The following is a 22768-nucleotide window of genomic DNA, read 5'->3' as shown; positions in this document are numbered from 1 at the left end:
TTTTTTTTTTTTTTTTTTTTAATGGGAAAAGTTGCTTTATTCAGGAGGCCAGCAACCTGGGAAGACGGTGGATTAATGTCCTAAAACCATCCCCAAGTTGCTGGTTAGGAGACAAAGGTTTTAAAGGCAGTGTGAGGGAGGGGGCTACAGGGTGCATGATCAGCTCATGGACAATTCTCTGATTGGTTGGCATCAAGGTGAAGTTTCAAGCATCACCCATCTTCTGGTTTCAGCTGATTTGGGGTCTACATGCTTGTGGTCAGCAGTTTTCATCTGGCGGGGTTGTGACAGCCTTTTAATAATGTTGTTGCATCTTCTAATTAAGGACTGTGGTTTCAAATAATTAAGTGGGGGACAACTGACAACTTTACATACCATCTTAGTCCCCATAAATGGAGGACAATTTGTTTTAAAGCTTGATTTGCTACTGTAAATTTAGTGTTAATTATAGCTTCACGGTCTCTGTCTAGGCAAAGGGCCACTACTAAGAATTCCATGTATGTAGGCTATCTTCTATTTATCTGAGGAGCAGGGTAGTATTTACTTGTATTTTTCAATGCATAGTAAATGCTTCTGCCTAAGCAGAAGTCTCTTTGGACTGTTAAAATGTCACGTTGTTGGACATAATTAAAATTTCCATTTTGCTTTCTGTTTGTGAGGATTGACAATCTTTACAAAAAGGAGCAAGTAAATTCCAAGATGACAGACCTCTAAATTTTCTAATCATGGAAATCGATTATTGCTCAATTTCTATCTGTATACCTCACAGACCATCAAGTGGACCATATCCACCTGTCCTCTGAGATCGTTTCACCTATTTGGGTTTAAACTCAGTTAGTTCCAAAGAGCAGTTCTCTAAACCCAGACTCACATTTATTACTTGTAAAATGGAATAAGAATCATTGTGCAAAGCACTTTACATGAATTTCTAATTTAACAATCACAAAATTCACATCATCACCCTTATTTTTCAGATGAAAAAACTGAAACTTAGAGAGTTTAAATAACTTACTGAGTCATAAAGCTAATAAGGAGTGGAGCCTGAACTCAGCCTAACTCAGGGGTTCTCAAACTTTTTGACCTCAGGATCCCTTCACTCTCAATAATTACTGAGGACTCTAAAGAGTTATTTTTTTCTTTTTTTTTCTTTTTTTTCCACACACACACACACTGTATTTTATTTTTACAAGAGATAGACTGACACCAAGCACTGTAAATGGATGACCACAACAAAAGCAACAATGATTGCAATTACCAAACACGAAACACACTCATGCTATGTCATAATATTGACTAAACAGTTTTTTTTAATGTGAGTTATTTCTATCAATATTTACTATATTAGAAATTAAAACTAATAAAATTGAAAACTATTGATTAAACCTTTAAAGAACAGTAAGTCCCCTACTTATGAACCTTCAAGTTGTGAACTTTCAAAGATGTGAATGTGCGTTTGCATGTCCAATCACATAAGTTAGTTCACGTGTCTGGCATACATTGTCACGTGCTTGCATTCTCTACAAGTGGTTGTGCTTTTGTGTACTTTGTACAGTACTGTAGAGTATAGCAGTACAGTATCTTTATTTCAAGCCCAGGATGTCCAGAAGCAAGCGTAAAAGCAACAGTATATAGCCGATTGTGTTAGTTGGGTACCTAGGCTAACTTTGTTGGACTTACGAACAAATTGGACTTAACGAATACGCTCTCCGAACAGAACTCGTTTGTATGTAGGGGACTTACTGAATAACAATAAACGACTCGTATTTTAACATGAAAAATTTTTTGTGTGAAAAATAACAGTATTTTCCCCAAATGTAGTTAAGGAGTGACATTGCTTTACATATTTACAGATTTTTTTTAATGTGCGGCTTAGAAGACAGCTAGATTTTCCTACCTGCTTCTGTATTCAATCTGTTGCAATATTTTGTATGGTTGTAATATATGAAGAAACCTGATCTCACACAGATATGTAGTTGGAAAAGGAAGAATTGATGATTAAAAATATTCTTCTTTGATACTACACCAAAACTTAACAATGGCAGTTTCCTAAAGGTTAGTTGCAATGTGAAATCTGAAAACATATCAGTGAACTTTTTGTACCATATTACATTAAAATCCATTGGTCTATCTTGCATTTTGAATGGGCCTTTTATACAGATGCATGATTTTGTAACCTCATGCATTTCATATCTGAAAAATACTGGTTGGCTGAGTAATGCAAGTTTTCCAAATGTTGACACATTTCATTGTACAATATTACAAGAAAAGAATCACATTCATTAAAATAATCACCAACTTCATCAGAAAAGTCGTTTAAGTATTTGGAACCTGTCAAGATCATGACGGCAAATACAAATTTTCCAAAATTCTAATTTTCATTTGAAAGCTTGAATTTTGTCATTAACAACAAATACTATCAGTCATTTAGCAATCCTTAAAGGACTGGCTCATTTCATTTTTGAGGCAATGTACGCCAAATAACCAAGTCTGAATAATCATAGTCACTTTTTCAAGTAAAAAAGGTGTTGCATTAAAAAACTGGCTAATGCAGCTGAGAACTCAAAACAATTACACATGTGCTTTTCTTCAAGACAAGTACCTCAGTATGCAGCAGAAGTGCTTCCTGTGTACTTCCCATTAAATCACACAGAATATTAAACAGGATGTATTTCAGATTTAATAAAATCAATACTCTTTACTGCTTCATCATGAAAATTTTTAAGTGAACTGGCAGGTTTAAAAATATTTTATTTTATTTTTTAATTTTTAACTGCAAGTTAAAAAGTAAAAGTGTGGGACTTCCCTGGTGGCACAGTGGCTAAGAATCTGCCTGACAATGCAGGGGACATGAGTTCGCGGCCTGGTCCGGGAAGATCCCACATGCCGCAGAGCAACTAACCCCGTGCGCCACAACTACTGAGCCTGCGCTCTAGAGCCCACGAGCCACAAATACTGAGCCCATGTGCCTCAACTACTGAAGCCCGCATGCCTAGAGCCCATGCTCCATAAGAGAAGCCAACACAATAAAAAGCCTGCGCACCACAACGAAGAGTAGCTCCCGCTCGCCACAACTAGAGAAAGCCCATGCACAGCAACGAAGACCCAATGCAGCCAAAAATAAATAAATAAAAATAAATACACACACAAAAAAAAGAATCTTGGAGACTGCCGGCAGTCTGTAAAACAACACCATATGAAAAGAGCTGGCCTGGGACTTCCCTGGTGGTGCAGTGGTTAAGAATCCGCCTGCCAATGCAGGGAACACGGGTTCGAGCCCTGGTCCAGGAAGATCCCACATGCCACGGAGCAACTAAACCCGTGCGCCACAACCACTGAGCCTGCGCTCTAGAGCCCGCGAGCCACAACTACTGAAGCCCATGCGCCTAGAGCCCATGCTCCGCAACAAGAGAAGCCAATGCAATGAGAAGCCCGCATGCTGCAACGAAGAGTAGCCCCCGCTCGCGGCAACTAGAGAAAGCCAGCGTGCGGCAACTAGAGAAAGCCGGCATGCAGCATCGAAGACCCAACACAGCCAAAAATAAATAAATAAATTTATATTAAAAAAAAAAAAGAAAGAAAAGAGCTGGCCTAATCCAAAGGGTGATTATAAACGTTAAATATGATATTATACATAAAGTGCCTAGCATAGTATCTGGCACATAATAACAGACACACAATAATTAGCTGCTTATAATGTTATGATGATTATGTAACAATGCTATAAAGGAGAATCAAGCATTGCATGAGATTTAGACTATAAAGTCCTCCCAAACCTGAAATTCTACTATGATCAAATAACCATTAAAATAATCATCAGATATTAAAGAATTAGTGTTAATTTTATTAGGTGTGATAGTTGTATTGTGTTCTTAAAGTCTGTATCCTGGTATATACTTAAGTTTTTATGGGTGAAATTATATGATTTGCTTTAAAATACTGTCGGGGAAAAATATGGAGGGGAATAAATGACTCAAGAAAGCTACAGGGGTAATAACTGTTGAAGCTGAGTGATAGATAAACTGGGACTCCTTAAAAAAAAAAAAATCATCAGAGACAGAAGTTAGGTATCAATCATAATCTGATACCACTATTTTCTGCTGTTTTGCTCCACAGCAGCAGTAAAATATTTTCTTTTACCATTTTATTGATTGCTCAAAGATTACACTACCAGTAAAAATTATTTTTAAATTATTAGAAAAAAAGAACATTTCCCTACAATCCTGACATTTTAACAAATCAAATTATTTTAATTGATTGCTTCTTTCCACTACTTGCTTTTGTATATATATGTGTGTGTAATTATATATTTTATGTATATATATATATAAATTTCTAGAATCATAATCAGAATATAAATAAGTATATTAAAAACATATTTAAGGACAATACAACATGCTTAAGTTACAATCATCAACTAGTTGAAAGTCATATATTAGTGGTCTTAGATATCAGAGCACTGTAATGTATACGCTCACACTTGAAAAGCAAACCTCGGCAGGTCTCTGTAGAAACAGTGTGACCTCAGGAGAGTAAGGTGATAGTTATAAGACTATTGCTATGTAGGTTGTAGACTTTAAAGTCCTCATTATGGTTCTCATGACTGCGGGACCGGAACCTACAGGGAGAATAAGGCAACTAGAATTGGGGCACCTTGAGTTCAAACTCTCTCATTTGAGGCATCTCAATCCATGCAATCCTACTGGAACCACTCTGAGGAAAATAAGATGGCTCAACGGCCAAATAGAATACCTGTTCCTACCATGAAAAGCCTACTAAGACCACTCTGGACTTCTCAGCAGTATGACCCTTTGGGGCATCCTAGCCTAACTCAAGCTAACATAATTCAGGGTACCAACTCAAGGCCAGGATCAGACAGTCTCCTTAATATGCTAAGGCAGCTTGTAAAATTTAGCTATAACAAGTCACTCAAATAAGGATGGGATGTATGGTAGGAAGAAACACAAATTTTTCTGGGACTTTAATATTAGCTGACATTTATTGAATTTTTACTATGTAAGACGTTATATTAAGTTTTTACACATATTACCTTTTCTAATCCTATGGATCACCCTATTTCCTCTGAGGTAATGATCTCTATCAGACATATAAGGAAACTGAGGCTCAGAGAGATTAAGTGAATTACCCAAGGTCACAGGCCAGGACCAAGCAGAGCCAAGAATTCAACCCAGCTCAGTCTGAACTTGTTCTTGATCACTGTGTTATACCTCCCAACATTAACAAATTATTTCCATGAAAAAAAAAAATTAGTGAATTCAATAAAGACTTTTAAAAATACCTTCAGGGGTTTCATGGGCCCTCTGAAGTCTATCCATGTACATAGACCCCAAGTTAAGAACCTCTGCTCTAAAGATCTCAAAGCATCTAATACAGCATAATACATTTAAAATCTGGAAAAAAAAAAGGTAAGGCAATAATAATAATAGCTACCATTTATTGAGCACCTACTATGTGCCAGATACTGTGCTTAGTGCTTTACATATATTACCTCATTTAGTTTTCATCCAACAATGCAACACCTATTACTCTGATGAGAAAACTGAGGCTCAGAGGGTTTAAATGACTTTCCCAAAGAAGTGGGAGGGAACTGAGCTCAAGCTGACTCTTTCTATGGCACCAGTTCCCACTAAGGCAAACACTGAATCAATCCCAGGTCAAGGGTTTAAACTTACTGTCAAAGTAAACACAGAACAAATCCTGGAGACATATTTACCTGTATGACTTATGCAGTTCCATGACCTTCTCTTCAAGTTCCTTGGTCTGATTTGGGGCCAGTTTAAAATCACTAACATAATCTGCACCATGGAGTTCTGGGTCATAGTCTCCCAGCTCAGCCTGGATGGTATAAGAACCTAATAATGCTAAGGTTGCAAATGAACAGGGCAGACGTCCTGCAACTATGTCCTGCCGAAGTTGAAGACATAAATAATACCTACAGCCAAAGAGAAAAGATGTTACCATGTCAGCAACAAAAACAATAACAAAATACAGAGAGAGAAAAAGGAAGAAAACGGGAGAGAGAGGTAGGGAGGGAGAAAGAAAAAGAATGATTAAGTAAATATGAGATAATATTAATAATTGTTCAGTGTAGGTAGAGGGTATATGGTTGTTCATTGTACTATTTCAATGTCAGATGGTAATAAAGGCTGCTTGGCCCCCAAACTGGGTCCTTTCTTTTCTATCACGTTGCTTTGCCAAATGCGTAGATACTGCCTTTCATATACAAAGATGACATTACTGATACATTTTCACTAGGATATGAACGTTCTTTGGTATGTTTTTCCTCCAAGATGGGCTTAAATTGCATGCAGCCTTCCACACACTATCATCTTGTAAGACCGATTCCACCTGTATGCTAAACTATAGGGAATTCAGATGGTGGTTGAAACAGTTAAGTCCAACAAACTGAGTGACCCTACATATGTCAGACACACCATATGGTATTCACACCCATGGCCCTGACCTCCTTAGCCCTTGTTCTGACTGGGTTAACCAGTTCAGACTCTTTTACCAAACAGGAAAGCTGGGAGGTATGATTAAATTGAAAACTCCTATATTAATTAGAATCATATTTTTGATTTGACCATAATTAGATGCTGAACAACATATGCACCAGCAACCATTTTTGCTATCTATGATTAGTCACTACATACATCCTTTTTAAAAAGTCAGAGCAATGCCAATCAAATCATAAGAATCTTAAACTCCTCTAAAATGTAGGTAATTAGTACAGAATTTTAGGGATTTGTTTTGTTGTATATATAGTAAACCTTAATGAAGAAAGATGAATAAGTAGCAACTCTAAGAGACAAATATTACCTGTGAAAAAGCAATAACCAAGACAATTTTTTCAGGCAGAGATATGGCATCTCAACGTCAAGAATGTACTAAGGATAACTGGACAAAGAATAATTTTTTCAAATGGCATAGACATTTCACAGTACTTAACAAGCAGACCTTTTAATAGTCTTAGACTATTCTTATTTGAGAGAGATGAAAACTGAAGCCTAGAGAGTGTATATTTGTCTGAAATCAGATAGTTGACAGCAAAATCAGAATTAGAAAGCAGTTTCTCAACAACCAACAATTCAATTGAACAAACATTTGCCAAATACCTACTATGTATAAGGCTCTATGCAAGATGCTATGGATATACATACGTAGAGTAGTATTCTTTACTGTATACTGTTTTTCCTTTTTCCTTTTTTGCTAATATTCAGTATTTATATAGAATCCAATAAAGGCCACTTTCTTAAAAAGGAATCAGTAAGCTATTTTTAAAGAGTACAAGATTTATTTCATAAATTAAGTGGGCTCAGAAATTACTGAGGAAGGTTCAGTTCATGTACCTAATCATACAATTTAAAAGGGGAATAGGAAGAAAAAATAATAACACTGAGACTTTAGCTTTTTTGATCCCTTAAGAAACAGCATGGTGGAAGAGGAGTATTTAAAACAAACAAAAAAACAGCAGAGCTGTTTTGCCACTATATTTGTGTCTTCTCCTTTGGAGGATAGTATGGTTTATAGCTTCCCTGTCCACAGCATGGCATAATACCCATGATAAGCAAGGTTAATTCCCTACCAATTTTCTCCAGGCGAGTCACAGATATTTGAGGCTTTTAGGATCACTTATTTGCAAGCCTGCCTTGAAGTGACCAGAAACTTTTTATCTTAGGTTTAATAGCTCATCATTTTTCTTCAATTCTGAATGAAGAAATTCCCAGAGCTTATGATAATGAGATTACTTATTACATATTTAACTATTAATAAATTATTTACCTTGTTATATCTTCTGTTAACTGTGCTGGGTCAGGTGGATAAAACTTTACATTAAATGTGAAATTCCAAGGGACACCTGTAAAAATAAACACAAAAGAATGTTATGCTTGTGCCTAAGTTTCTGGTTGTTAGAAATACCTAAAAATATTCAAAAAACTCTTTTTTTTCTTGAGGTGTCCTAATACTTTCATGCTTTGTGGATGAAATATTATTTTTATTTAAAAAAGAAAAAGAAGAAAGTTGTTTAGACACCATCTAAGAGTATCTCATTTTTTTACCCGACTTAATATAATAGCTTTGTTTATAAAACAATATAAGCAAAATAACATAAAGGAAACCATCCTATAGGTGAACATGTTTGTAGCAATGGTTTTCAAAATGTGATCTATATACCACTCTGGGTCCTCAGAGGTCATTCAAAGTGATCCATGGATGTTTTCTTTTGGTGTTGGCATTATTTATTTGTGACATCTCTCAACATTATCTCAAATAAACAAAAGCATTCTTCCCATTAATATGGGTGAGATTAGGAGATTATTTTAGAAATAAGAAGGAAGAGGCAATATAGGTGGCTCTTAGAAACTATAGCTCTAATGAAAATATTTTAGGTATGAAAACTACAAGAATTCAATCCTAAGACTCATACAAGTGTTTCATATTTTTTATCTACAATGAAAATCAGAGATTGTGAGTAAAAGTTAAGTGGAGAATGCATTTCAATTTTTCCAGCTAAGTGCTACCCCTTCAAGGTTTTTCTAACATGACTGTTAGTTTCCCAAAGAGTAGGGCCTGGCCTCAGTCAGAAATAAGTATGATTGATTATGATGCTAAGAGCTACATTTTGTTCAGTACTTATTGCATGCCAGGTAAGCTAGCCCTCTTATATACAGGTAGGTGCTACTATTAGTTCATTTTATTTATGAAGAAACAGAGGCTTAAGAAAATACATAGCTAGTGAATCCAGGGTTCTCTTACTCCAAATCCCATGCTTTTAACCATTGGACTCTACTACCCTATAACAAACATCTGTGTTTCAAACATTGTTCTGTTTTGCATTCACAGCATTTCATCTCCAAATATCATTTTTATTGCTATTGGCTGGCAATGACCATATGCAAATTAAAATTTGAAATAGTTTGAATGTCTTAATGAATATGCACTTTTAAGCATGCTAAAATATTTAATACAGGAGTCTCTTGGAAATGGTTGATATTTTCCTTCAAAATTTGAACTAAAAGGCAAATTCCAGACAATAAAACAAACTTGTCTCAAATCTACTCAATCCTAATGTTTACCATTAACTCACTTCTAATGTTTCACATCCCCAAAACTTTAAATGGAACTTAGAAAAGCAACCCATAATTGTTTCTCATAAAAAGGGTAAGGGGATGGGGAGGCAATATTTACAGTTCAAATACTGTAAAATACCATCTGTTGTTATTATTATGATATGTTAATAATCTAATCATTGTTAACTTATAATTCCCATATAGACATTAAAAAAAGGTGACTTCTATGCTACCTATAAAAAATGTATTGGCTAGAGGGCTTCCCTGGTGGCACAGTGGTTAAGAATCCACCTGCCAATGCAGGGGACACAGGTTCAAGCCCTGGTCCAGGAGGATCCCACATGCCGCGGAGCAACGAAGCCCGTGCGCCACAAATACTGAGCCTGTGCTCTAGAGCCCACAAGCCACAACTACTGAAGCCCACGCGCCTAGAGCCCATGCTCCGCAACAAGAGAAGCCACCGCAATGAGAAGCTCGTGCACTGCAACGAAAAGTAGCCCCTGCTCACTGCAGCTAGAGAAAGCTCACGTGCAGCATGAAGACCCAACACAGCTATAAATAAATAAATTTATTTTAAAAAATGTACTGACTAGAGCAAATCAATATGGGAAACAAGACAGCTAAAAGAATGTTCAATAAATGTGAATTCAGCATTTAAGAACTTTAAACACAAATTCAGTTATTTCATAACATATAAATGGCAATTTTTTAATAGTACAGGAAGACTAGCATTAAAGAAAGCAAATCAGCAATAGTTTACAAAGTGTGATTTTTTTTTCTCTTTGAGCTAACTGATACAAAAAGCTTGATAACACCCACGATTGGTGGGGAAAATAAGCACTTTCTATTGCTGATGTGAGAGTAAACTGGTACAACACTACGGAGAACAATTGAGAATATCTATCAAAACATAAAATGTATATAGTCTTTCACCTAGCAATTCTATTTTCATAAATGTATCTAAACATACACTTAAACGTGGTCAAATGATACAGGTATAAGATATTGTTTGTAATAGCAAATGTCTGGAAACAACCTAAATGTATTTATTTGGCAAGAAAAGATACACCGCCACTATATACTGTTAAGTGAAAAAAAAAAAATCAAGGCAAAGAACAGTGCATATAGAAAGCAACTGTGAAAGTTGGGGGTAGAAAAAAGTGGCTATTGTGAACGGTGCTGCTACAATGCAACTTACTATTAAATGGTTCAGAAAAAAGGTTGTGTGTGTGTGTGTTGTGTGTGTGTGTAGATAAAGAGAAAAGATAAAATAGTAAAATATTAACATCTGAGGAATCTGGGAGAAGGGTACCCAGGAATTCTTTGTACCATTCTTTCAACTTCTAAGTCTGAAATTGTGTCCAAACATTTTTAAAATTAATAATTGAAAAAAAATTCCTGCCTTCTGGGTACACAGGAAAACAGGAACTATCTCATACACTATTGGTGGGGATGTAAACTATTACAATCAATTTAAAGGAGAGCAATTTGGCTATACCTGGTAAAACTAAAAATAAACATACTCTATAATCTAGCAATTCCACTTTAAGCCTAAATCAGTGGGTTGGTTTTTTTTTTAATTAATTAATTTATTTTTGGCTGCGTTGGGTCTTCGTTGCTGTGCACGGGCTTTCTCTAGTTGCGGCAAGCAGGGGCTTCTCTTGTTGCAGAGCACAGGCTCTAGGCACCCGGGCTTCAGTAGTTGTGGCACTCGGTCTCAGTAGTTGTGGCTCACGGGCTCTAGAGCTGTGGCACACAGGCTTAATTGTTCCACGGCATGCAGAATATTCCCGGACCAGGGCTCGAACCCGTGTCCCCTGCATTGGCAGGCGGATTCTTAACCACTGCGCCATCAGGGAAGTCCTGGTGGGGTTTTTTAAACTGTGGATCATGATCCATTGTGAAATCAGTTTAATGGGTCAAAATCAGCATTTTTAAAAATGAAACAGAATACATGAGAAAAAAGTCAGAGGAGGAATTCCCTGGCAGTCCAGTGGTTAGGACTTGGCACTTTCACTGCCAGGGCCCGGCTTCAGTCCCTGGTGGGGAAACTAGGATCCCACAAGCCGCAAAGTGCAGCCAAAAATAAAAGAAAAAGAAAAAAAGAAAAGAAAAAATTCAGAGAATATCACTGTGAAATTTTCTTTTCAACTGAGATGAATTCCAAAATCATGTTTATAAGAAAAGCTAGTCATGGATGATTAACTGTTATATAATTCAATTTGTATGATGTTCAAAAAGGTAAAACAATATTTTTAGGTATACTTTCATACATTAGGTAATTTTAAAAAAACATTAAAAAATACAATGGAATCATTAACACAAAATTCAGGACAGTGGTGACTTCTGCAGGGGAATGAGAGGAGGATACATTTAGAAGGGGCATATCCTGGGTTATAGAATTTCTGAAACACAGTTTGTGTTATTTTATATATCAGTATTTTTCAGAAGGTATAAGGATTTCTTGCTTTTGCTCTGTACTATTCCAGAAGGAGGTGGAAGTTGCTAGCCTGACTCAGCAGGGGAGATCTCTCTTATTCAGAACCAAGGAAGTTAAACAAAGCTAAATATTAAGCTGGGAGAAGGGAGAGAGACTGATAAACCTTAGAAGAAGGTTCAAATGGATTGTTAGGTCCGAGGGAAATTTCAAAAAAACAGGCGAAGCAATACTATCTATTGTACATGGGTATGGATATATGAAGGAAAAACATAAAAACATGGACTGAGTCACCTCAAATTCATGAAAACAGATTTCTACGGATAGGGAGAGAAGGGGATGGGACTAGGAGGAAAACAAAAGAGATAAACCTTACCGGTACTGTTCTATTTTAAATGTAAAAGTTAACACATGTTAATTCTGGGTGATGGGTACATGGGTATTTGTTATATTAGCCTCCATTCTTTTCTATATTTTTTGAAATATGGAAAAAATCTTGCTGGTGAATATCTATTACAAATTTAAGCATTCATACTTTTTTATTCTACTTCTAGCAATTTACTACAGATACATCTAAGTGTACATATACATATATATTCAATACATGTTTACTGCAACCCAAAATATCCATCAGTAAGATTGGCTCTCTCTCTCTCTCTCACTCTTCTCTCTCTCTATATATACAGTGCTACAACTTTATAATCATTAAAAAAAAATTTTAACAAATGAAATAAATTGATATATGTTAATATAAAGAGTATACAAATTATGTTAAAGATTGATATGTATATTAAATACATACAGAACATACATATTTATATTAAAATATATTTACAAAGTATATTATATATAAAATATAATGTATGCATTAAATACATATTTATATTAAAATGTATGTCTATATACACTCAGAACATCTCTGGACAGAACACAAGAAATTAGTTAAAGGACAGGGGAAGAAGGAAGATTTACCTTGTATTATATTCATCTGTATCTTTTAATTTTATACCTCATATTTATATCACCTATTTTAAAAATTTTAAAACTATGTATGACATAATACACAGAATATACAATATATAACAATGTATAACATAACTGTATTTTTGAAAAGCAAAATTTATATATGCCTAGAAAAAATCTTACAGATCATACCAATTTAACAGTGATTATATCTGGAGGATAGGATTTACAGGCTTTTTACTTGCTTCATGATATATTTTCATAATGCTTAAATTTTTCACAATGGGTATATATTACTTGTATGATGAAAACTTTTTTTTTTTTTTTTAAACTCAAGGGCTTTTTTTTAAAAATAAATTTATTTATTTTATTTATTTTTAATTTTGGCTCTGTTCGGTCTTCGCTGCTGTGCGCAGGCTTTCTCTAGTTGCGGCACATGGGCTTCTCATTGCAGTGGCTTCTCGTTGCGGAGCATGGGCTCTAGGTGCGCGGGCTTCAGCAGTTGCAGCACACGGGCTCAGCAGTTGTGGCTCGTGGACTCTAGAGTACAGGCTCAGTAGTTGTGGCTCATGGGCTTAGTTGCTCCACAGCATGTGGGATCTTCCCAGACCAGGGCTCGAACCCATGTCCCCTGCATTGGCAGGCGGCTTCTTAACCACTGCGCCACCAGGGAAGCCCGTGAAAACTATTTTTAAAAAACCCAAAATCTTTGCAATAGATAAATGTCAACCTTCTCTTTGGCTCAATGAAATATTTACATTTTGATGTTAAAGTTTGTGTTACAGACACGGTTTTTCTTTCCCATGTTGAAGGAAGAGGTTTTATTATTTTGTAAATTTTTTTAAAATGACAAACACTTAGGTTATTTTTCTTAGCGAGAGTTTTTTTTTCTTTTTTTTTTCAATAGCCTGGAAGATAATCTACTAGATAGTCTTCTCCACTCATCATAAACTCTGTTTTAACTTTTCTTCCTAAAGAGTCTTCTTGTACAATCATTTATTCCTGAGTAATATTGAATATTAAAAGTATCTTCATTGAAAGGGGCTTGGAATCATGTTTTTTGTTGTCATGCCTCAAATATTCTGAATATTTTTTACTCTGACTTGCATTTTAAAACAAGATTTTATAGGCAGAGAGCAAATATGGAGAGTTGTCAAGCCAAAGTAGTATTTTGTTTCTCTATCTTAAGAAATATAAATAAATAGGGTCTAAAAGAAAACATTTCACCATAACAAAAGTCTTTTCTTTTAAGAAACAAATGAAAAATAAAACTTGTTTTCAGGTGATACAGTTAAAACTTACTAATCATGATGAATAACATCTATTGCAGTTCCTACAAGTTTCCTCAAAAATAAACTAAACTAAAAGGACATCTAGTCATAACTGGGGGGGTGGGGGTGGGGGCGGTGGGTAAAGTCTCTACCCTTTAGCCCATTGGGCCTGAGGCTACAAAATACTAATCTAGACTTTTTTCAACCTAGAAAAATCTATCCCAGGACACCAGTCTGAGCAGGGTGTTCAGCAGTAATATATGCCAGAGGGCTTGGAGCTAAGAGAAAGCCACAATGACAGAAGGGTCACTGGCAAGGAATTTCTTCTATTCTTTTTTTTCCTTCCACAGTTCCTTACATACTTCAATTTGGAAGAAGACGGTTGAAAAGGGACAAAAAAGAACTATAGAGAAGAAAACACGGAGAAGGTTAGAACTCAATAGTCCAGAACAATTTAAATGGAACAGGATCAGGCAGCAAACTCCCAATCGTAAGCTACTACAGTTTCAATCACTACCATTTTGAGAACTGACTCCCATATCCTTTTCTCTTCTATTCTTTGTTTGTTTCCACCTTCTGTTTCTCTCAATCATTCCTATCTTCCCCCACTTTGCCTAGTTGTAAAAAAAAATCATCAAGATCTGACCTACATCTCAATAGTGTCTACCTCTGCCGTATCTTTCTATTATGGAATCTCTACCTTCCAAAGGAAGGCTTTATCTTAATTTCAAAGCCATCTGCCATAGTCAGAATTCTAAAGTGACTCACAGCCAGAAAAAGGTTGGAAATCCTCTGACCTACTAAAAAAAAGAAAGAGCTAGAAAAAGGGCTATATTCACTTACCACGAACCTGCTTTTTTATTTCTTTGGCAGAATCCAGCCATGTCTGTAAAAAGAAGAAAAGGCATTCACACAGAGCTCCAAAATACATAAACCACAGAGTACCAGAAGCAGGATTACTGACCATCTCCAATAGTGTCTCCAGGTCAACCTACAGTTCCAATATTTTTTGCATTAGTTTCACATAGCACAGTAATTTTGAACAGAGAAACAGGGAGCCAGACAGTTGGGCTTGAATCCTAGCTCTACTACTTCCTAGGTGAGTGACTTTAAGCATCTTTGTACTTCAGTTTCCTCATCTATTAGAGGAAATAAAATGAGATATTAGCAGTAGGGCCTATCTCAGAGTTATTGTGAAGATTAAAAGTTAATATATGTAAAGCTCTTAGTTAACAAGAAATGCTAAATAAGCACTTGCTATTTTTATTATTCTGTAAAGACAAATAGAGATCTATGACCAGGATTATTGATCTATAACCTAGATCTTATTTTTCCCTCCAACTCTGACCTCCAGTCTCATTCAAGTTTTCTATGTCAGCACAGCACCTGGTACATGGTTCGTGCTCAGTTAATGTTAACTGAATGAATAACTGTTTTGTGTTTCCTGACTACTCTTGCCCACACTAATTTCTCCCTTCACCATTCTCCAACCCCACTTAAAATCTGCACACCACAAGGGCAAGGTTCCTCAACCCATAGTGGACCATGCAAAACTAATGGCACTTAAAAAGAGCCTCACCATTAACATCTTTCATAGGCTCCTTGAGAAATGTTTAAAGACAAAAATTTCTAAATTGAATTGTCTAAAAGATTTTTATTGACATAAGACATATACAGAAAAGTACATAAAACATATGTATAGATCAATAAATTATCAAAGTGAACATGTAAGTATAACATTACCAGCACCCCAGGAGCCCCTTTCATGCCTACTCCCAATCCCCCCACCCCATTCCCCCTTTCAAAACGTTTAGAATTGAATTTTAGTCGTATTTAGAAAAGAAGAGTAAGGGGGGATTACTCCTCACCCTGTACCAACAAGGGCAAAGTCCAAGATGACCATCCCATTTGCCCTACCCAAGGAGTGGGCTTGAATACCACAATCTTACATTTGATTATGTATTACACTAACCGTTATATATAGTCACCACAACAGATAATAAGTAAAGAGTGAGGACGAGTTTCCTTTTCTCTCCCCTGCCCCTGCAATTAACACAGATGATTAAGAAATATATGTTTTTAAAAATGCCACTTAATATAAAATTATTCTAAAGTATAAAAACTAAGTACATACTTGTTTAAGTCCCGTGAGAAAGGGCAGGGGGTAACCTGGGTGTTTCTCCTTCCTCTCTCATTAAGACTAAAGAACTTTAAGCTGTTATAGGTCCAAACGCAAAAGAAGACTTTAAAAGCGCCAACTGATAAGTTTTGTGGAACCTCTGAGAACCTTGCAATCCAGAAGTCTTAACAAAGACTACTTTCTACCACTGTGGAATGAACATTTCCCCTACAGAGTGAGGTGACTCCATATTTTCCCTATTTTTAAGAGAAATCTCCCAAAGTAGCCTGAAGCTGCCAAGTTTCTTACAGAGATTCCATGAGCCATTCTATGACTCTAAGGCTAGAATTCCCATCAATCTGACATAGAGAGGGCAAATCCAGATTTGTGCCAATCACATGGGACTCCAAGGTATAAGGTACTTTATAGAACAAAGTATTATTTCTTCAGTATCTAGACCTCCGAATCAAAAGCAAAATCAAAAAGTGTGTACAAGACAATAAAAAAGCAGTGTGCATAACAATAGGTACTTTATGCTCAATTTAAATTATTCAATTCAGAGCATTTTATTTAGCCAACAAGTATTTAGGAATGCCTCCACGTGCTAGGCACCAAAGTTACAAAAAAGGATTTAAAAATAGTGCTTGTCTTCAAGGAGCTGTCAGTCTAATGGAAGAGCTGAGTAGTGAACGATTTGTCTTTTCTTAGAGGCGGTTAGGAAATGTTTCTCAAAAGAATGTTTTGGGGGGAAAAAAGGTAAAAAAAAAAAAAAAAAAAAAAAAGAACGTTTGGGAGATCTAATTTAGGGTTGAAGAACAAATAAGAGTTAGCCAGGCAAAAAAAGAAGTGGAAGTAATTAGAAAGGCACAGGGTATATAAAGAGAACATGATACATCTGAGTTGCTGAATGTAGTTCAGCAAAGCTGGAGCACAGAAGTGAAGAGGAGAGATGTAAAATGAAAAAGAACAGTAAGGGCCAGATCATAGAGGCCATAGTATTCCATGCTAAGAGACTTGGACTTCATCAAGTTACAGGCAAGGGAGAATCACTGAAGGATTTAAAATAAGAGTGACACAAATTTGAGGTAGACAGGGAGACCAAATAAGAAGCTGTTGCTGAGAATGATAATAGTCAGGATTTGTGACTGAGTAAATAGGGCGGGCTGATGATGAGAGGTGGTAAAGTATAGTAGTAAACAAAAATTCCTAAGTTGCTGGCTTGGGCAACTGGGTAGATGTGGTACTATTCACTGAAACAGAAAATGTAGGAAAAGGAATAAATTTTCATGAAGAAGAAAAAAATAGCAAAAAACTGAGAACAACCCAAATGTCCATCAACAATAGAATAAATAAATTATGGTATATTTATATAGATACACGTTCAAGGTATCTTTGGAAATCCAAGTGGAATATTTCAGTAGATAGCTGGATAAGCAGGTCTGGCACTCAGAAGAGTGATTTGAACCAGAGATATAAATTTGGGCACTTTCCCCATATAGGTGGCAAATGAAGCCATGAAAGTAGATAAAAATCACCCAGGGAGCATATAATAGAGTTAAAAGAAAGAAACTAAAGATAAACCTTGGGGAACATTTACAGTTAAGGGATGAAGAGAGGATAAAGAGCTGAGAAGTAAACTGAGAAGAAGTGACCAAGTGGTAGGAGGAAAACAGGAGAGACTGGTATCACAGAATCCAAAGGAATAGAACAGTTCAAGGATGGATAGGCAAGCTCATCAATGCTGCAAAATGGACAAGGAACATGAAGATGAAAAACTGTCAGATTTATCTTGGCAAGGGCAGTTCAGCAGAGTGGTAAGAGCAGAAATCAAAATGCAGTGAGTTATACCAAGTGCTGGTGAGAATGTGGCACAGCTGGAACTCTTAGTGCTGGTGGGAGTGTGAACTGATAACACCACTTTGGAAAACTGATAGTATCTACTAAAGCTGAACATATATGTGTCATCCACAACCCAGCAATTCCACTTCTAGGAATCCAACAGAAATGAATATGACAAGATATGCACTAAAAGACATGCATGAGAATGTTCCCAGGAGCAGCATTCATAAAAGCAGCAAACTGTAAACAAGCCAAATGTCCATCGACAGTAGAATGCATAAATAAAGTGTGGTATAGTCAAACAATGAACTATTAAACAGCAGCAAGAATGGATGAACTACTGCTACTCGCCACAACACGGATGAAACTCAAAAACATGATATTGAACAAAACAAAAGAAGCCAGACCTAAGAGCACAAACTGTATGGTTTCACTTATGTAAAGTTTAAAAACAGGCAAAACTAATTGATGGTGATAGATGTTAGGAAGACATCTGTTACTTTTGACAGAGCCTGAGGTAGGAGTACTGATTGTTAGGGGCTAGCGGTAGTGACTGGAAGGGGAAACAAAGTGGGATTCTGGAATCCTCCAGAAAAAAATCCTTGATTCATTCATAAATAACTTATTCCAAGCAGGAATAAAATCTAGGAAGCAACTATTGGGTTGGCCAAAATGTTCATTTTGTTTTTTCCGTAAGATGGCTCTAGAAGCCCTTAGTTGTCTTCAACTTCATTTGAAACAATTTTGTTAGATTATATGTGACAGCTGTCATATCAGCGTGCATTTAAAAAAAGACTTATCAAAATTGGTGAATTTTTAATATTGAAAATGGAAGGAAAAAAGCAACATTTTCGGCATATTATGCTTTATTATTTCAAGAAAGGTAAAAATGCAACTGAAACGCAAAAAAAAGATTTGCGCAGTGTATGGAGAAGGTGCTGTGACTGATCGAACGTGTCAAAAGTGGTTTGCGAAGTTTCGTGCTGGAGATTTCTCTCTGGACGATGCTCCACGGTTGGGTAGACCAGTTGAAGTTGATAGCGATCAAATCGAGACATTGAGAACAATCAACGTTATACCACGCGGGAGACAGGTGACATACTCAAAATATTCAAATCAAGCATTGAAAATCATTTGCACCAGCTTGGTTATGTTAATCACTTTGACGTTTGGGTTCCACATAAGTTAAGCGAAAAAAACCCTCTTGACCGTATTTCCACATGCAATTCTCTACTTAAATGTAATGAAAACGTTCTGTTTTTAAAACAAATTGCGATGGGCGATGAAAAGTGGACACTGTACAATAATATGGAACAGAAGAGATCGTGGAGCAAGTGAAATGAACCACCACCAACCACACCAAAGGCTGGTCTTCACCCAAAGAAGGGGATGTTGTGTATATGGCGGGATTGGAAGGGAGTCCTCTATTATGAGCTCCTTCCGGAAAACCAAACAATTACTTCCAACAAGTACTGCTCCCAATTACACCAACTGAAAGCAGCACTCGACAAAAAGCATCCAGAATTAGTCAACAGAAAATGCATAATCTTACATCAGGATAATGCAAGTCCGCATGTTTCTTTGATGACCAGGCAAAAACTGTTACAGCTTGGCTGGGAAGTTGTGATTCATCACCATATTCACCAGACATTGCACCTTCGGATTTCCATTTATTTAGGCCTTTACAAAATTCTCTTAGTGGAAAAAATTTCAATTCCCTGGAAGACTATAAAAGGCACCTGGAACAGTTCTTTGCTCAAAAAGATTAAAAGTTTTGGGGGACTTCCCTAGTGGCACAGTGGTTAAGAATCCGCCTGCCAATGCAGGGGACAGGGGTTCAAGCCCTGGTCCAGGAAGATCCCACATGCTGTGGCGCAGCTAAGCCCGTGAGCCACAACTACTGAGCCTGTGCTCTAGAGCCTGCGAGCTGCAACTACTGAGTCCAGGTGCTGCAACTACTGAAGCCCGCACGCCTAGAGCCTGTGCTCTGCAACAAGAGAAGCCACCACAATGAGAGGCCTGCGCACCACAACAAAGAGTAGCCCCCACTCTCAGCGACTAGGGAAAACCCACGTGCAGCAGTGAAGACCAAATGCAGCCAAAAAATTAAATAAATGAATAAATAAATAAATTTTTTTTAAAAAGATGCATCACTGTGAATCTCAGAACACTAAAGAAAGGTAGAAAGAAAGAGAGAAAAAGCAGAGAAGAAGGGAGGGAGGGAGGGAGGAAGGGAAGGAAGGAGGGTAAAAGATTCTACTAGCCTAATTCTACACAGGGCAAGAGAGAGGGGAGATCATACAAAGCATCACAAATCAGAATGGCTTTGACCTTCTCAATAGCCAACATTAAAAGCTAGAAGACAGTGGAGCAATGCCTTCAAAATTATGAAGGCAAATAATTTCAAGCCTAAAATTCTATACCCAACCAAACTAACAACCAAATACGACAGTACAATAAAGACATTTTCAGACATGTAATGTCTCAAAAAGATTACATCCCATATGTAATTTCTCAGAAGGAGTGCTCTATCAAATACAAGGAAATGCTAAGACAAAGGGGAAACAAGAGAAACATCACAGGAGAGAAGTACAACAAATCCCCAGGATAATGGTGATGGGAAATACCTGGGTCAACTATATACAAGACAGAGAGAGCAACTCATCCAGACTGGAGAAGTATGACTCAAAGAGATAGCATATTGAAGAAGGACTGTCACCACCACGATGGCTTTTGCTACTGTATTGTCCCTTTAACCTGACAATGCTAAGGAAGTCTTCTCCAAATTCATTTTTGTACAGGATTTACTTGGGCCATGTGCAAATGAAGTTCCTGCTTTCCTTTCTATGTTCTACTTCCTGGATCAGCTAAAGACCTTCATTTTAACCCAAAGGAAAACTCTGCTTTGACCTATTTCCAAGAGCTGGAAGTTAGCCATGATGAATTTAGAAGCAGAAAATATAGAACAGCCCATTACCCCAACCATATCCTGTAAGAACCTGGCCCATCAGACCTGCCAGATGCCCCAAATATGATAAGCTCTATGTTTCCCAGGATTCACTTGTCCACTGACTTCCCCAGAAGGGGTTCTTATAAACAATCAGAGAAGTTGAAACTAGATTATGATTCAGAGACATCAACTTTTTTTCCCAGAAATATTTTATCTAAGGGGGACAATAAAGCCTTTTTTTACACAGCCAGATTTGTTGTTTGCTGTACAATCAAATTCAGCTTTTACATTGGGCACTTTTAACATCACTTTATACAGAAATATATCAATGAATATAAATAAAGCAATTTACTATTTTCTCATTAAAAAATAAATAGGATAGTGAAAACTACTATAAGGAAATAAAACTTGCTGATAGGATAGAGTATGGATGACACCAACAATGGCAAAAAGTTTTCAATGCAACTGGAAGGTTTTGTACCAATGTGAGCACTGGAAGCTCAACTGCAAGATGAAAGAATTTCCTCTGCTGAATGCCTTTAGATGAGCCAGCTCCCAGCAATTTAAGTATACTTGGTTCATAGAAAAATTACAACAGTTACATTAAACAAGTAGGTACTGGTACTCAGTGACTTCATTTATATGCCAAATTCAAGTATTCTCAAATATTCTAACATAAACCTGAGTGGGGTACACACACACAATATAAAAACATTCGATTTTATCTCACTGAGCTTGTATAACATAAAATCCTTTTCAGAGTATTTTCCTCGATTCATGGGAGAACTTTCTAACTCACAGCTGCAGAAAGTTTTTCACTGTAGTATTAGAGGTATTGTTTTGTTTTTTAATTATGTTCAATCTTTCCTTACTAAGTACACTGTATCTTGGAGAGGCAGGAATAAATCCATTCTTAACAACAGTAAATGAATTAAAACAATTTTGGGGGGTCAGTTTCTTATCTTACAAGCAGTCTTCTCACCTTAGAGGTTGCATTATCCCAAATGGCTAGACCAAAGTAGTCTTCTTCCAAAAGATTGAGGTGTTCACATACTCGTTTAAGTAAATCTTGTCCCTTAGCATGTTTCTGCAAAGATACACATACTTTAGTTGAGGTTTCCTCTTATTCCTGCATTTATCACGAAATAACATAAAATGTCACTTTCCAATTTTCTCTTTTATCCTTGGTTACTAACACTTTCAGATGGCTGCACAGTGCAAGTAGAACAAAGTGAGTAACAAAAATCCTGTTTCTTAATTTGTCAGTTTAAATATGCAACACATTTATAGTTGCTTGGAAATGCTGCTACAATTCAAAGCAAAATTCCATCAAGCATCCCCCACCTCCATCCTAAACATTACATTCTTTATTTTTGGTGTATTTCCTGAAGCCTGCTATGGGTCGCTGTCAGTCAGCATGAGCACCTGACTTAACTGAATCAGCTGTCGACACTGACAATTAACAGTGACTATGGAAATCATTAGACTCTCTATCATTCCCAGACGAAATGTCCCAAGACAATGAGCTATGTCTCAACTCCCTGCAATCTCTTTCAGAAAAATGCATAAAGTATTAACTTTTAGATACCCTCCAGACATTACCCGTTGCAGTGGCTCTTACAGTGGTGCTACAAATCATTTCTTAATGTTTCTCTACCCAGAAAATCAAACCATTACCAATTTGGGGTACTTGTATTCCTGTTTATAGGGAGGAAATGCCATAACTTAGGGACTGAGATTTAGAGTGAAAAAGTCCCTGCTTTTTCATTTACTAGCTAAACAACCTGAGTCAATTTCTGAACATTAGCTTTCTCATCTGTAAAGTGATAAGAATATGTATACCTGTCCTACCTAACTACTGGAATTGTTGAAAAAAATTAAACATGCTGGACTTCTCTGGTGGCACAGTGGTTAAGAATCCACCTGCCAATGCAGGGGACACGGGTTCGAGCCCTGGTCCAGGGAGATCCCACGTGCCGTGGAGCAACTAAGCCCGCGAGCCACAACTACTGAGCCTGCACCCCACAACTACTGAAGCCCGCGCGCCTAGAGCCCATGCTGCGCAACAAGAGAAGGTGCGGCTATGAGAAGCCTGCACAC

The 22768-nt window shown here is 36.8% G+C and overlaps 1 protein-coding gene across 12 annotated transcripts in view; it reads right to left on the bottom strand.

Moving 5' to 3' along the window:
• EPB41 (erythrocyte membrane protein band 4.1) overlaps positions 1 to 22768 on the bottom strand; it is a 203286-nt gene that overhangs the window by 95024 nt on the left and 85494 nt on the right. For all 12 annotated transcript variants that reach the window (XM_068539321.1, XM_068539311.1, XM_068539312.1 and 9 more), the window contains exons 4-7: positions 21651 to 21755; positions 14604 to 14646; positions 7801 to 7876; positions 5732 to 5950 (exon numbers count right to left, since the gene is read on the bottom strand). In XM_068539321.1, the coding sequence (XP_068395422.1) occupies positions 5732 to 5950; positions 7801 to 7876; positions 14604 to 14646; positions 21651 to 21755 (443 nt within the window). The remainder of the gene's footprint in view (positions 1 to 5731; positions 5951 to 7800; positions 7877 to 14603; positions 14647 to 21650; positions 21756 to 22768) is intronic.

Source organism: Eschrichtius robustus, chromosome 3 (assembly GCF_028021215.1).
Source record: "Eschrichtius robustus isolate mEscRob2 chromosome 3, mEscRob2.pri, whole genome shotgun sequence".
NCBI lineage: Eukaryota > Metazoa > Chordata > Mammalia > Artiodactyla > Eschrichtiidae > Eschrichtius > Eschrichtius robustus.
The sequence above is the reverse complement of the archived record's forward strand: the minus strand, read 5'-3'. Positions and strand labels throughout refer to the sequence as shown.